Raw genomic sequence first — 13,364 nt, 5'->3', positions numbered from 1 at the left:
AACTCCTCCTTCACCCCGACTCTCCAACTCCCCTCACCCCAACTCCTCTTTCACCACTACTCTCCAACCCCCTCACCCCAACTCCTCCTTCACCCCTACTCTCCAACTCCCCTCACCCCAACTCCTTTCACCCCTACTCTCCAACCCCATCACCCCAACTCCTCTTTCTCCCCTACTCTCCAACACCCCTCACCCAACTCCTCTTTCACCCCACTCTCCAACCCCCCTCACCCCAACTCCTCTTTCACCCCTACTCTCCAACTCCCCTCACCCCAACTCCTCTTTCACCCCTACTCTCCAGCCCCTCACCCCAACTCCTCCTTCACCCCTAATCTCCAACCCCCCTCACCCCAACTCCTTTCACCCCTACTCTCCAACACCCATCACCCCAACTCCTCCTTCACCCCTACTCTCCAACCCCTCACCCCAACTCCTCCTTCACCCCTACTCTCCAACCCCCCTCACCCCAGCTCCTCCTTCACCCCTACTCTACAACCCCCTCACCCCAACTCCGCTTTCACCCCTACTCTCCAACCCCCCTCACCCCAATTCCTCTTTCACCCTTACTCTCCAACCCCCCTCACCCCAACTCCTCCATCACCCCTACTCTCCCACCCCGCGCACCCCAACTCCTCTTTCACCCCAACTCCCCTCACCCCAACTCCTCTTTCACACCTACTCTCCAACCCCCCTCACCCCAACTCCTCCTTCACACATACTCTCCAACCCCCTCATCCCAACTCTCCAACTCCTTTCACCCCTACTCCCAAACCCCTCACCCCAACTACTTTCACCCCAACTCTCCAACTCCCCTCACCCCAACTCCTTTCACCCCTACTCCCAAACCCCTCACCTCAGTTGTGCTTTCACCCCTACTCTCCAACCCACCTCACCCCAACTCCTCCTTCACCCCTACTCTCCAACCCCCCTCACCCCAACTCCTCTTTCACCCCTACTCTCCAACTCCCCTCACCCCAACTCCTCTTTCACCCCAACTCCTCCTTCACCCCTACTCTCCAACCCCCCTCACCCCAACTCCTCTTTCACCCCTACTCTCCAACTCCCCTCACCCCAACTCCTCTTTCACCCCTACTCTCCAACTCCCCTCACCCCAACTCCTCTATCACCTCAACTCTCCAACCCCCCTCACCCCAACTCATTTCACCTACTCTCCAACCCCCCTCACCCCAACTCCTCCTTCACACATACTCTCCAACCCCCTCACCCCAACTCTCCAACTCCCCTCACCCCATCTCCTCTTTCACCCCTGCTCTCCAACCCCCATCACCCCAACTCCTCCTTCACCCCTACTCTCCAACTCCCCTCACCCCAACTCCTCTTTCACCCCTACTCTCCAACCCCCTCACCCCAACTCCTCTTTCACCCCTACTCTCCAACTCCCCTCACCCCAACTCCTCCTTCACCCCTACTCTCCAACTCCCCTCACCCCAACTCCTTTCACCCCTACTCTCCAACCCCATCACCCCAACTCCTCTTTCTCCCCTACTCTCCAACACCCCTCACCCAACTCCTCTTTCACCCCTACTCTCCATCTCCCCTCACCCCAACTCCTCTTTCACCCCACTCTCCAACCCCCCTCACCCCAACTCCTCTTTCACCCCTACTCTCCAACTCCCCTCACCCCAACTCCTCTTTCACCCCTACTCTCCAGCCCCTCACCCCAACTCCTCCTTCACCCCTAATCTCCAACCCCCCTCACCCCAACTCCTTTCACCCCTACTCTCCAACACCCATCACCCCAACTCCTCCTTCACCCCTACTCTCCAACCCCCCTCACCCCAACTCCTCCTTCACCCCTACTCTCCAACCCCCCTCACCCCAGCTCCTCCTTCATCCCTACTCTCCAACCCCCTCACCCCAACTCCTCTTTCACCCCTACTCTCCAACCCCCCTCACCCCAACTCCTCTTTCACCCCTACACTCCAACCCCCCTCACCCCAACTCCTCCTTCACCCCTACTCTCCAACCCCCTCACAACTCCTCTATCACCCCTACTCTCCAACCCCCCTCACCCCAACTCCTCTTTCACCCCTACTCTCCAACCCCGTCACCTCAACTCCTCTTTCACCTACTCTCCAACACCCCTCACCCCATCTCCTCTTTCACCCCTACTCTCCAAACCCCCTCACCACAACTCCTCTTTCAGCCCTACTCTCCAACCCCCTCAACCCAACTCCTCTTTCACCCCTACTCTCCAACCCCCCTCACCCCAACTCCTCTTTCACCCCTACTCTCCAACCCCCCTCACCCCAACACCTTTCACCCCCTCTCCAACCCCCCTCACCCCAACTCCTCCTTCACCTCAACTCTCCAACCCCTCACCCCAACTCCTCCTTCACCCCTACTCTCCAACCCCCCTCACCCCAACTCCTCTTTCACCCCTACTCTCCAACCCCCCTCACCCCAACTCCTCTTTCACGCCTACTCTCCAACCCCCCTCACCCCAACTCCTCTTTCACCCCTACTCTCCAACCCCCCTCACCCCAACTCCTTTCACCCCTACTCTCCAACCCCTCACCCCAACTTCTCTTTCACCCCTACTCTCCAACCCCCCTCACCCCAACTCCTCTTTCACCCCTACTCTCCAGCCCTCACCCCAACTCCTCTTTCACCCCTACTCTCCAGCCCCCCTCACCCCAACTCCTCTTTCACCCCTACTCTCCAACCCCCTCACCCCAACTTCTCTTTCACCCCTACTCTCCAACCCCCCTCACCCCAACTCCTTTCACCCCTACTCTCCAACCCCCCTCACCCCAACTCCTTTCACCCCTACTCTCCAACCCCCCTCACCCCAACTCCACTTTCACCCCTACTCTCCAACCCCGCTCACCCCAACTCCTTTCACCCGTACTCTCCAATCCCCCTCACCCCAACTCCTCTTTCACCCCAACTCTCCTACACCCCTCACCCCAACTCCTTTCACCCCTACTCTCCAACCCCCTCACCCCAACTCCTCTTTCACCCCTACTCTCCAACCCCCCTCACCCCAACTCCTCCTTCACCCCTACTCTCCAAACCCCCTCACCCCAACTCCTTTCACCCCTACTCTCCAACCCCCTCAGCCCAACTCCTTTCACCCCTACTCTCCAACCCCCTCAGCCCAACTCCTCTTTCTCCCCTACTCTCCAACCCCCCTCACCCCAACTCCTCTTTCACCCCAACTCCTCCTTCACCCCTACTCTCCAACCCCTCACCCCAACTCCTCTTTCACCTCTACTCTCCAACCCCCCTCACCCCAACTCCTTTCACCCCAACTCCTCCTTCACCCCTGCTCTCCAACCCCCCTCACCCCAACTCCTCCTTCACCCCTGCTCTCCAATCCCTCACCCCAACTCCTCTTTCACACCTACTCCTTTCACCCCTACACTCCAACCCCCCTCACCCCAACTCATTTCACCTACTCTCCAACCCCCCTCACCCCAACTCCTCTTTCACCTCTACTCTCCAACCCCCCTCACCCCAACTCCTCCTTCACCCCTACTCTCCAACCCCCCTCACCTCAACTCCTCTTCCACTCCTACTCTCAACCATTCTCTCATCTTCCATTGACTTCACTGTAATGGAAACTGACAGTTGCAACATGTCAGAATGTAAAAGGTATTTACAAATGATTCTAGAGGTTCTTCGCGTTGGGATCTTTTTTTATTCTGTCCACTCCAGGAGAGTGATAACAGACTTTATCCTGTGAATATATAGCTGGGGTATTGGGTCATGATGTGTTTATTTGTTCATCTTGTTGGCAGTAAAAATTTAGTCTTGTGGTTTCAGACACCAGATAATCAAGCTCACAACAACAGATTATCTTTTACTAACTTTATTAACAGCACTGCAAAGATACAGACAGAGTATAGTTACCCGATCTGGAGAACAGAGATAATACAGTGGATTCAGAGCTCTCTTCTCCCCAGGTCTGTTCTAACAAGCTGTGACTACACTGGCGATATTTATATTTAACTTGTTTACTACATTATTGACCTGGCCCTGCCCAAACCATAACCACAAGGATATCTGTCATTGTTCTGACTGTGACCACAAGGCTGTGTCACTATCACACACACACACCGTTTCCTTGTTTCACATCTCCATACACAGACCATCTCTTTACACATCCCCTTTCTACACAATTGCAGCCGACATGAGCAAGGACGTGAGGCTCATTAAAAGACACACTCATTTCAAACAGCAAAGGTTACACTGGGACAAATGTTCAGTTATTTTCCATTACAGGCAAAATCATCTTCTTAGGCAGTCCCTCGGAACTGAGGATGACTTGCTTCCACACTAACAATGAGTTCTCAGGTGACTGATGAGTCCTGTGAGGGACCTACAGTCTCTGTCACAGGTGGGGCAGACGGTGGTTGAAGGGGCGGGTGGGTGCGGTGCTTGGGTTGACGTGCGCTTGTTCCGCTGTTTGCGCTTGGCTTCCGCTTGCTCCCGGTGAAGAGACTCGAGGTGTTCGGCGCCTTCCCGGATGCTTCTCCTCCACTTTGAGCGGTCTCGGGCCAGGGATTCCCAGGTGTCAGTGGGGATATTGCACTTTTTCAAGGAGGATTTGGAGGTGTCCTTGAAGCGTTTCCTCTTATCACCTGGGGCTCTCTCGCCGTGTCAGAGCTCCGAGTAGAGCGCTTGTTTTGGGAATCTTGTATCGGACATGCAGACGATGTGACCCGTCTATCGGAGCTGATCGAGCGTGGTCAAAGCTTCGATGCTGGGGATGTTGGCCTGAGCGAGAACACCGACGTTGGTGCGCCTATCCTGCCAATGGATTTGCAGGATCTTGCGAAGGCAGCATTGGTGGTACCTCTCCAGTGCTTTGAGGTGCCTGTTGTACATGGTCCGTGTCTCTGAGGCATACAGGAGGGCGGGTATTACTACTGCTTTGTAGACCATGAGCTTGGTGCCGGGTTTTAGGTCCTGGTCTTCAAACACTCTCTTCCTCAGGCGACCGAAGGCTGCACTGGCACACTGAAGGCGGTGTTGGACTTCGTCATCGACATCTGCCCTTGTTGACAGTAGGCTCCCGAGGTATGGAAAGTGGTCCACCTTGTCCAAGGCCTTGTCGTGGATTTTGATAATCGGGGGGCAGTACTGTGTGGCAGGGGCAGGTTGGTAGAGGACCTTTGTCTTATGGATGTTTAGTGTAAGGCCTATGCTCTCGTTCGCTTCGGTGAAGGTGTTGGCGATGGTTTGGAGTGCGACCAGCGAGTGTGCGCAGACACAAGTGTCGTCTGCATACTGTAATTCAATGACAGAGGATGGTACGACCTTGGATCTGGATTGGAGGTGACGGAGATTGAACAGTTTCCCATTTGTTCTGTAGATTAGCTCCACTCCAGCGGGGAGCTTACTGAGGGTGAGATGGAGCATTGCAGCAAGGAAGATTGAGAAGAGCGTTGGTGCGATGACACAGCCTTGCTTGACCCCGGTCCATACATGAATTGGGTCTGTGGTGGATGCATTGGTCAGGATCACGGCTTGCATGTCGTTGTGAAGCAGGCGGAGGATGGTGACAAACTTTTGAGGGCAGCCGAATTGGAGGTTACTCCATAATCCCTCACGGTTGACAGTGTCGAAGGCCTTTGTGAGATCATAGAAGGCCATGTACAGCGGTTGGTGCTGTTCCCTGCATTTCTCTTGTAGTTGACGCGTGGTGAAGATCATGTCCATTGTGCCTCTTATTGAGCGGAATCCGCATTGCGACTCTGGGAGGAGCTCTTTAGCCACTGGGAGAAGGCGATTGAGGAGGATTCTTGCGATGACATTTCCTGTGGAAGACAGCAGGGAAACTCCTCTGTAATTACCGCAATCGGACTGGTCACCTTTCTTAAAGATGGTCACGATTACAGCCTCTCTGAGATTTGACAATTGCAGCCAACTTGAGCAAGGACGTGAGGCTCATTAAAAGACACACTCATTTCATGACAGCAAAGGTTACACTGGGACAAATCTTCAGATATTTTCCATTACAGGCAAAATGCAGAGCGGACCAGCAGCACACTGGCACCTTAACAAACCTACAATATAGAGCTGGAGGATTGGGCTGTGATCTGTTTACTTGTTCATCTCTTGTTAAATATATTTTCTGAGTGCATTTACATTTAAAACCAGGTTCTGAGGCGTGATGTTCTCTTCACGCAGCGAAGGTGAGAGAGATGCTGTGGGTCACACACTAAGTCCAGTAGCTGAAAGTGATTAACAGGCTGGGTTTTGTGTTTAGTGATCCCGGGCGTGTTACCGATACCTTCCCTGGATACCAAGGCTAGGGGAGGCACTCTGGAAGGTATGGGGAGCTGGGACTTGTCCATGAGAGTAACCGGAGGTATGAGAACTGAAATAATCTAGAGTTAGAAAGGAGAAAAGGCCCAAAAATGGAACAGTCAGTGACAGGATATCAATTAATCTCTTATCTTGGAGGAAACAAATACTCGACACACTGTGTTTGAAACAATGCCAATTTATTTGGCATTGATCCAGAATATTAATCTCCAGCCCAGTTATAGGGGTCATTAACATCAACAGAAACAAACCCCAACTGTCAGAATGAACATGGTTCAGTCCTGGATGTGATTATCAGCAGCAATAACAGCAGAATCCAATTTTGGCAATAACGTGTGAACTCGCTGGTGTGTCCGCAGGTTGGATGCCTGAATGAATCCCTTTCCACACACAGAGCAGGTGAACGGCCTCTCCCCAGTGTGAATTCGCTGGTGTATCTTTAGATGGGATGATTCACTGAATCTCTTCCGACACACTGAGCAGGTGAACGGCCTCTCCCCAGTGTGAGTGCGCTGGTGGCTCAGTAGGTGGGATGAATCAGGGAATCCCTTCTGACACACGGAGCAGGTGAATGGATACTCCCCAGTGTGAGTGCGTTGGTGTCTCAGCAGAACTTTGCTGCTTTTAAAGGTCTTCTCACAGTCAGAACATTTAAACGGTCTCTTATCAGAGTGAACTTGCTGGTGTTTCAGCAGGGTTGATGACTGAGCGAATCTCTTCCCACACACAGAGCAGATGAACGGTCTCTCACCAGTGTGAACTCGCTGGTGCCTACTGAGGCTGGATGAACAAGTGAATCCCTTCCCACACACGGAGCAGGTGAACGGCCTCTTACCAGTGTGAGTGAGTTGGTGTCTCTGGCGGCTGGATAGCAGACTGAATCCCTTCCCACACACAGAGCAGGTGAACGGCCTCTCACCAGTGTGACTGAGTTGGTGTCTCTGGTGGCTGGATGACAGACGGAATCCCTTCCCACACTCGGAGCAGGTGAACGGCCTCTCCTCGGTGTGATTGCGCTGGTGTCTCAGTAGGTGGGATGACTGAGTGAATCCCTTCCCACACTCGGAGCAGGTGAACGGCCTCTCCCCAGTGTGAATTCGCCGGTGTGCCAGCAGGTCGGATGACTGAGTGAATCCCTTCCCACACTCGGAGCAGGTGAATGGCCTCTCCCCAGTGTGAGTGTGCTGGTGTCTCAGTAGGTGGGATGATTCAATGAATCTCTTCCCACACACGAAGCAGGTGAACGGCCTCTCCCCGGTGTGAACTCGCTGGTGTCTCAGCAGGTAGGATGAATCAGTAAATCCCTTCTGACACACAGAGCAGGTGAACAGATTCTCCCCAGTGTGAGTGCGTTGGTGTGTCAGCAGAGCATTACTTCTTTTAAAGCTCTTCTCACAGTCAGAACATTTAAAAGGTCTCTTATCAGAGTGAACTTGCTGGTGTGCCATCAGGGTGGATGACTGAGCGAATCTCTTCCCACACACGGAGCAGGTAAATGGCCTCTCCCCAGTGTGAACTCGCTGGTGTACCAAGAGGTGGGATGAACAAGGGAAACTTTTCCCACAGACGGAACAGGTGAACGGCCTCTCCCCGGTGTGAACTCGCTTGTGCTCCAAAAGGTGGCTTGAACGAGTAAATCTCTTCCCACAGACTGAACAGGAGAACGGTCTCGCCCCTGTGTGAACTCGCTTGTGTGTCAAAAGGCGGACGAAACGAGTGAATCCCTTCCCACACATGGAGCAGGAGAATGGCCAATCCTTAGTGTGAATGTCCTCATGTGACATAAGGTGGGCTAACTGAGTGAATCCCTTCCCACACACGAAGCAGTTGAACGGTCTCTCCTTGGTGTGAACTCGCTGGTGTTCAGCAAGTTGCAATGACTGGCTGAACCTCTCCCCACAGTGAAAGCAACTGAATGGACTCTCATGAGTGTGAAGGAGCTGGTGTTCAGCCAGACGGAATGACTGCTGGAACCTCTTCCCGCAGTGAGAGCAACAGAACGGTCTCTCGTCAGTGTGAACTCGCTGGTGTTCAATCAGCTCCTCAGAGGTTTTAAAGCATTTCCCACAGTCAGAGCATTTAAAAGGACTCTCATCAGCGTGATCAAGTTGGTGTGCAGTGAGGTGGGATGAACAAGTGAATCCCTTCCCACACACGGAGCAGGAGAACGGCCTCTCCCTATTGCGAGCTCGCTGGCGTGTCAGCATGCTAGACAATTGAGTAAATCCCTTCCGAGAGAGAGCAGGTGAACAGCCTCTCCCCAGTCTCCAGCTGGGACAGTTAATTGAATCCCTTCCCACAGTCCTCACATTTCCATAGTTTCTCCGTGGTGCGGCTGTCCTTGTCTCTCCAGGTTGGATGATCAGTTGAAGCCTCTTCCACACACAGAACACGTGTACGGTTTCTCCCTGCTGTGAATGGTGCGATATATTTTCAGGCTGTGTAACCGGTTAAAGCTGTTTCCACACTCAGTGCACTGGAACACTCTCACTCGGTGTGTCTCAGAGCTTTTGCAGTCACATTGATGTTTGAAATCTTTTCTCACTGACAGCAAACATTTCTCCTTCCACATTCAAAGTGCGATGATATTCAGGTCCTGATGAATTGAGTGAATATGTCAGCTCTTCACGTGATGTTTGGTTTGGGTTTCCTATTTGCATATTTTCCCCTTCTAATACCCTGTAAAAGGAATTTACAAAATCATCAAGCACAGGCTAGAAATTCAGAACAGACAATTCTAGTTTCTATGGAACATTCTTTCCTCTCTTGTTCCCCCAAAGCTGTAAATCCCCGTCCCACACACTCTCCCTCCTCCCTGTGCTGAAATCCAAACCCATCGCACCATCTCCAACATTTCTTTCCTCCACTCCCAGTTTCCCCCTCCCTCTACTCTGGTTGGATTCAGTTCTCCACCCGCTGTGGGCAGAGTGAGAATAAAATCAATGAGTCAATGATTGTCTCTCCTGGTCACTGGGACCCTGAAGCCCCGCCCACTCTCTGTTCCTGCACAAGATGGCTGCGCATGCGCCGTGAGACCCGCCCTGTCGAAGATGGCGGCCGGTGACTTCGCTGACCCGGGCGGTCACTGACCGAGCCTGTAACCGAGGAAAACACGGGGCCTGTGGCTCTTATTCGGGACCACAGGCCTACAACAGGTGTTTATAAAGCTTTTAAACTGACCCGCGGGCCCAATCAATCCCCTGCTCCCACAATCTACTCCCGCCTCCCGGCCGCTGACCCACCTGTTCCGCTCAATCCATCGCGACCACTCGCACTGCGCATGCTCAGAGCACCCAGTTACTGCGCCGGCGCACTGGGCTCCTGTCGTCATTGATAGGGCACTTTCCCCCGCGCGGGGAAGTCTGGGTTAATTTGCCACCATTTAAAGCCCCAATTGGTGGATACATTTATTGTCATCCCATTGAAGTTCGGGCCGGAGGAGCAATAAACAAAATTAATATATAAAGAATTTTTAAAATTCCAACATAGGAGGGATCAGACAGGGGCCAGATTTGAGACATTCTGAGATGGAGTTGGAGTGCATGTGTGTAAATGCACGGAGCGTGATAAATAACATTGGTGAACTGCAGGCTCAAGTAGCCACATGGGACTATGATATAGTGGCAATAACAGAGAGCTGGCTCAAACAAGGGGAGGATTGGGAACTCGATATTCCTGGCTACAAGGTATTCAGGAAAGATAGGAAAGGAAAAAAGGAGGGGTGCAGTATTGATCAAATAAACTATTATCGCACTGGAGAGGGACGAGGACCACTGCTTTTCTTGATATATATTAATGACTTGGACTTGGCTGTACAGGGCACAATTTCAAAATTTGCAGATGACACAAAACTTGGAAGTATAGGTAACAGGGAGGCGGATAGTGATAGACTTCAAGAGGACATAGACAGGCTGGTGGAATGGGCAGACATGTGGCAGATGAAATTTAATGCAGAAAGATGCGAATTGATACATTTTGGTAGAAAGAATGAGGAGAGGCAATATAAACTGAAGGGTACATTTCTAAAGGGGGTGCATGAACAGAGAGACCTGGGGGTATAGGTGGCAGGGCAGATTGGGAAAGCAGTTAAAAAGGCATACCGGATCCTGGGCTTCATAAATAGAGGCATAGAGTACAAAAGCAAGGAAGTTATGATGAACCTTTATAAAACACTGGTTCGGCCTCAACTGGAGTATTGTGTCCAATTCTGGGCACCGCACTTTAGGAAGGATGTGAAGGACTTAGAGAGGGTGCAGAAAAGATTTACAAGAATGGTTCCAGGGATGAGGGACTTCAGTTACATGGATAGACTGGAGAAGCTGGGGTTGTTCTCCTTAGAGCAGAGAAGGTTGAGAGATTTGATAGAGGTATTTAAAATCATGAGGAGTCTAGACAGAGTAGATAGAGAGAAACTTTTCCCATTGGTGGAAGTGTCAAGAACCAGAGGACACAGATTTAAGGTGATTGGCAGAAGAACCAAAGGCGACATGAGGAAAATCTTTTTTACTCAGCGAGTGGTTAGGATCTGGAATGCACTGCCTGAAAGGGTGGTGGAGGCAGATTCAATCACGGCTTTCAAAAGGGAACTGGATAAGTACCTGAAGGAAATTCTTTTCCAGGGTTACGGGGAAAGGGCGGGGGGGGTGATTAACTAAAGTGCTCTTGCAGAGAGCCGGCACGGGCTCGATGGGCCAAATGGTCTCCTTCTGTGCTATAACCATTCTATGATTCTATGTGAGAGGTCAAAAACAGGATCTATTTGGTTAGATTTAAGGAACAATAGAGGCGTTATTACGCTACTGGTTGTATACTATAGGCCACCAAACAGTGGGAAGGAGATAGTGAAGCAAGTTTGCAGGCAAATTACAGAAAGATACAGGAACAACGGTGTAGTAATAATGGAGGACTTCAGTTATCCTAATATAGACTGGGATAGTAACAGTGTAAAGGGCACAGGGGGGAGAAATTCCTGAAATATGTACAAGAGCACTTTCTTAAACACTGTTTCCAGCCCAATGAGGAAAGAAGCTAGTGCTGGATCTAGTTCTGGGGAATGAAATGGGGCAAGTGGAGCATGTTTCAGTGGGGGAGCATGTGAGGAACAGGGATCATAATGTCATCAGGTTTAGAAGAGTTACAGAAAAGAACAAGGAACAATCAAGCATAAAAAAACTTAACCAGAGAAGGGCTAACTTAAACGAGTTAAAAAGGGATTTGGCCCAGGTGGATTGGAATCAAAAATTGGTAGGCAGAACAGTAATTGAACAATGGGAGGCATTCAACCAGGATGTAGTTCGAGTACAGAGTAAACACATTCCCACAAGGGGGAAAGGAGGGTCATCCAAAGCTAGAACTCCCTTGATGACGAAAGATATAGAGAGGTTAAAATGAGACTGAAAATGAAACTTCTGACAGAATACAGTAGAGAACCAAGCTGAATATAGAAAGTACAGAGGAGATTTCAAAGGGAATAAGAGGGGCAAAGAGAGAGTATGAGACTAGATTAGTGTCGTGAGGGAAAACTTTTTTACACAGCGAGTGGTTAGGATTTGGAATGCACTGCCTGAAAGGGTGGTGGAGGCAGATTCAATCACGGCTTTCCAAAGGGTATTGGATAAGTAAACATAGAAAATAGGAGCAGGAGTAGGTCATTCGGCCCCTCTAGCCTGCTCCGCCATTCAATGCGATCATGGCTGAGCATCCAAGTTCAGCACCCGGTCCCTGCTTTCTCCCCATACCCCTTGATCCCTTTAGCCTTAAGAAATATATCCAACTCTTTCTTGAATATATTTAATGAATTGGCCTCCACCGCCTTCTGTGGTAGAGAATTCGACAGGTTCACCACTCTCTGGGTGAAGAAATTCCTCCTCATTTCTGTCCTAAAAGGCCTACCCGTTATCCTTAGAAGCACCTGAAGTAAAGAAATTTGCAGGGTTACGAGGAAAGGGCGGGGAGTGGGACTCACTGAAGTGGTCTTGCAGAGAGCTGGCATGGGCTCGACGGGCCAAATGGCCTCCTTCTGTGCTGTAACCATTCTATGATTCTATAAAATATTAGAAAGTGCACCAGTCGCTGAAGGTAAGCATGCAGGTGCAGCAGGCGGTTAAGAAGGCAAATGGTATGCTGGCCTTCGAAGCAAGAGGGTTCGAGTACAGGAACAAGGATGTCTTGCTACAGTTGTACAGGGCCTTGGTGAGACCACACCTTGAGTATTGTGTGCAGTTTTGGTCACCTTACCTGAGGAAGGACGTTCTTGCCATGGAGGGAGTGCAACGAAGATTCACCAGGCTGATACCTGGGATGGCAGGAATGATGTATGAGGAGAGATTGTGTCGATTGGGCTTATACTCACTGGAGTTTAGAAGATTGAGAGGGGATCTCATCAAAACCTATAAAAATCTGTCAGGTCTGGGCAGACTAGATGCAGGAAGGATGTTTATGATGGCCGGGGAGTCCAGAACCAGGGGTCATAGTCTAAGGATAAGGGGTAAGCCATTTAGAACTGAAATGAGGAGGAACTTCTTCACCCAGAGAGTGGTGAACCTGTGGAATTCTCTGCCACAGAGGGCGGTGGAGGCCAGTTCATTAAATATATTCAAGAAAGAGTTGGATATATTTCTTGAGGCTAAAGGGATCAAGGGATATGGGGAGAAGGCAGGGACAGGGTACTGAATTTGGATGATCAGCCATGATCTCATTGAATGGCGGAGCAGGCTCGAAGGGCCGAATGGCCTACTCCTGCTCCTATCTTCTATGTTTCTATGTTCCACAGAAGCACGGGGTTTATCTGCTTTTATTGATGAATTTAAAAAGTCTGTATTAAAACCTGAGCCAGTGTGTTGTGAGACAAAGAGCCTTGTGTCCAATAAGGGGAATAAAGGCCCACAGCCTCTCCTGGCCCGGGCCCTGAACAGGGACTGGAGAAACTCGCTGCCCTGCGGATCAGACAATCAGCCGGCGCTAGTCCCGCCCCTCGGGCTCCCCGATTGGTTGGAGGACCCGCCGCCGGCTCGCTCCTCCAGCCCCGCCCTGCTCGCTCCCTATTGGTCGGAAGCTCCCGTCAATCA

At 51.2% G+C, this 13,364-nt stretch overlaps 1 protein-coding gene across 1 annotated transcript; it reads right to left on the bottom strand.

The window, feature by feature from the left end:
• Positions 1–3,819: 3,819 nt before the first annotated feature.
• LOC147119006 (uncharacterized) lies at positions 3,820–9,612 on the bottom strand. Its single transcript, XM_085984739.1, has 2 exons — positions 9,540–9,612; positions 3,820–8,976 (listed from the first exon to the last, which is right to left on the bottom strand). The coding sequence occupies exon 2, from the start codon at positions 8,502–8,504 to the stop codon at positions 6,573–6,575; it is 1,932 nt and encodes a 643-aa protein (XP_085840865.1). The 5' UTR covers positions 8,505–8,976; positions 9,540–9,612; the 3' UTR covers positions 3,820–6,572.
• Positions 9,613–13,364: the final 3,752 nt, after the last annotated feature.

Source organism: Somniosus microcephalus, chromosome 4 (assembly GCF_052327205.1).
Source record: "Somniosus microcephalus isolate GS21.2 chromosome 4, FLI_Smic_1.0, whole genome shotgun sequence".
In the NCBI taxonomy this organism is placed as follows: domain Eukaryota; kingdom Metazoa; phylum Chordata; class Chondrichthyes; order Squaliformes; family Somniosidae; genus Somniosus; species Somniosus microcephalus.
The sequence above is the reverse complement of the archived record's forward strand: the minus strand, read 5'-3'. Positions and strand labels throughout refer to the sequence as shown.

Bases quoted from the DNA above. Each gene is read 5' to 3' on its own strand.
- LOC147119006 (XM_085984739.1), bottom strand. From the start codon at position 8,504: ATGCTGACACGCCAGCGAGCTCGCAATAGGGAGAGGCCGTTCTCCTGC.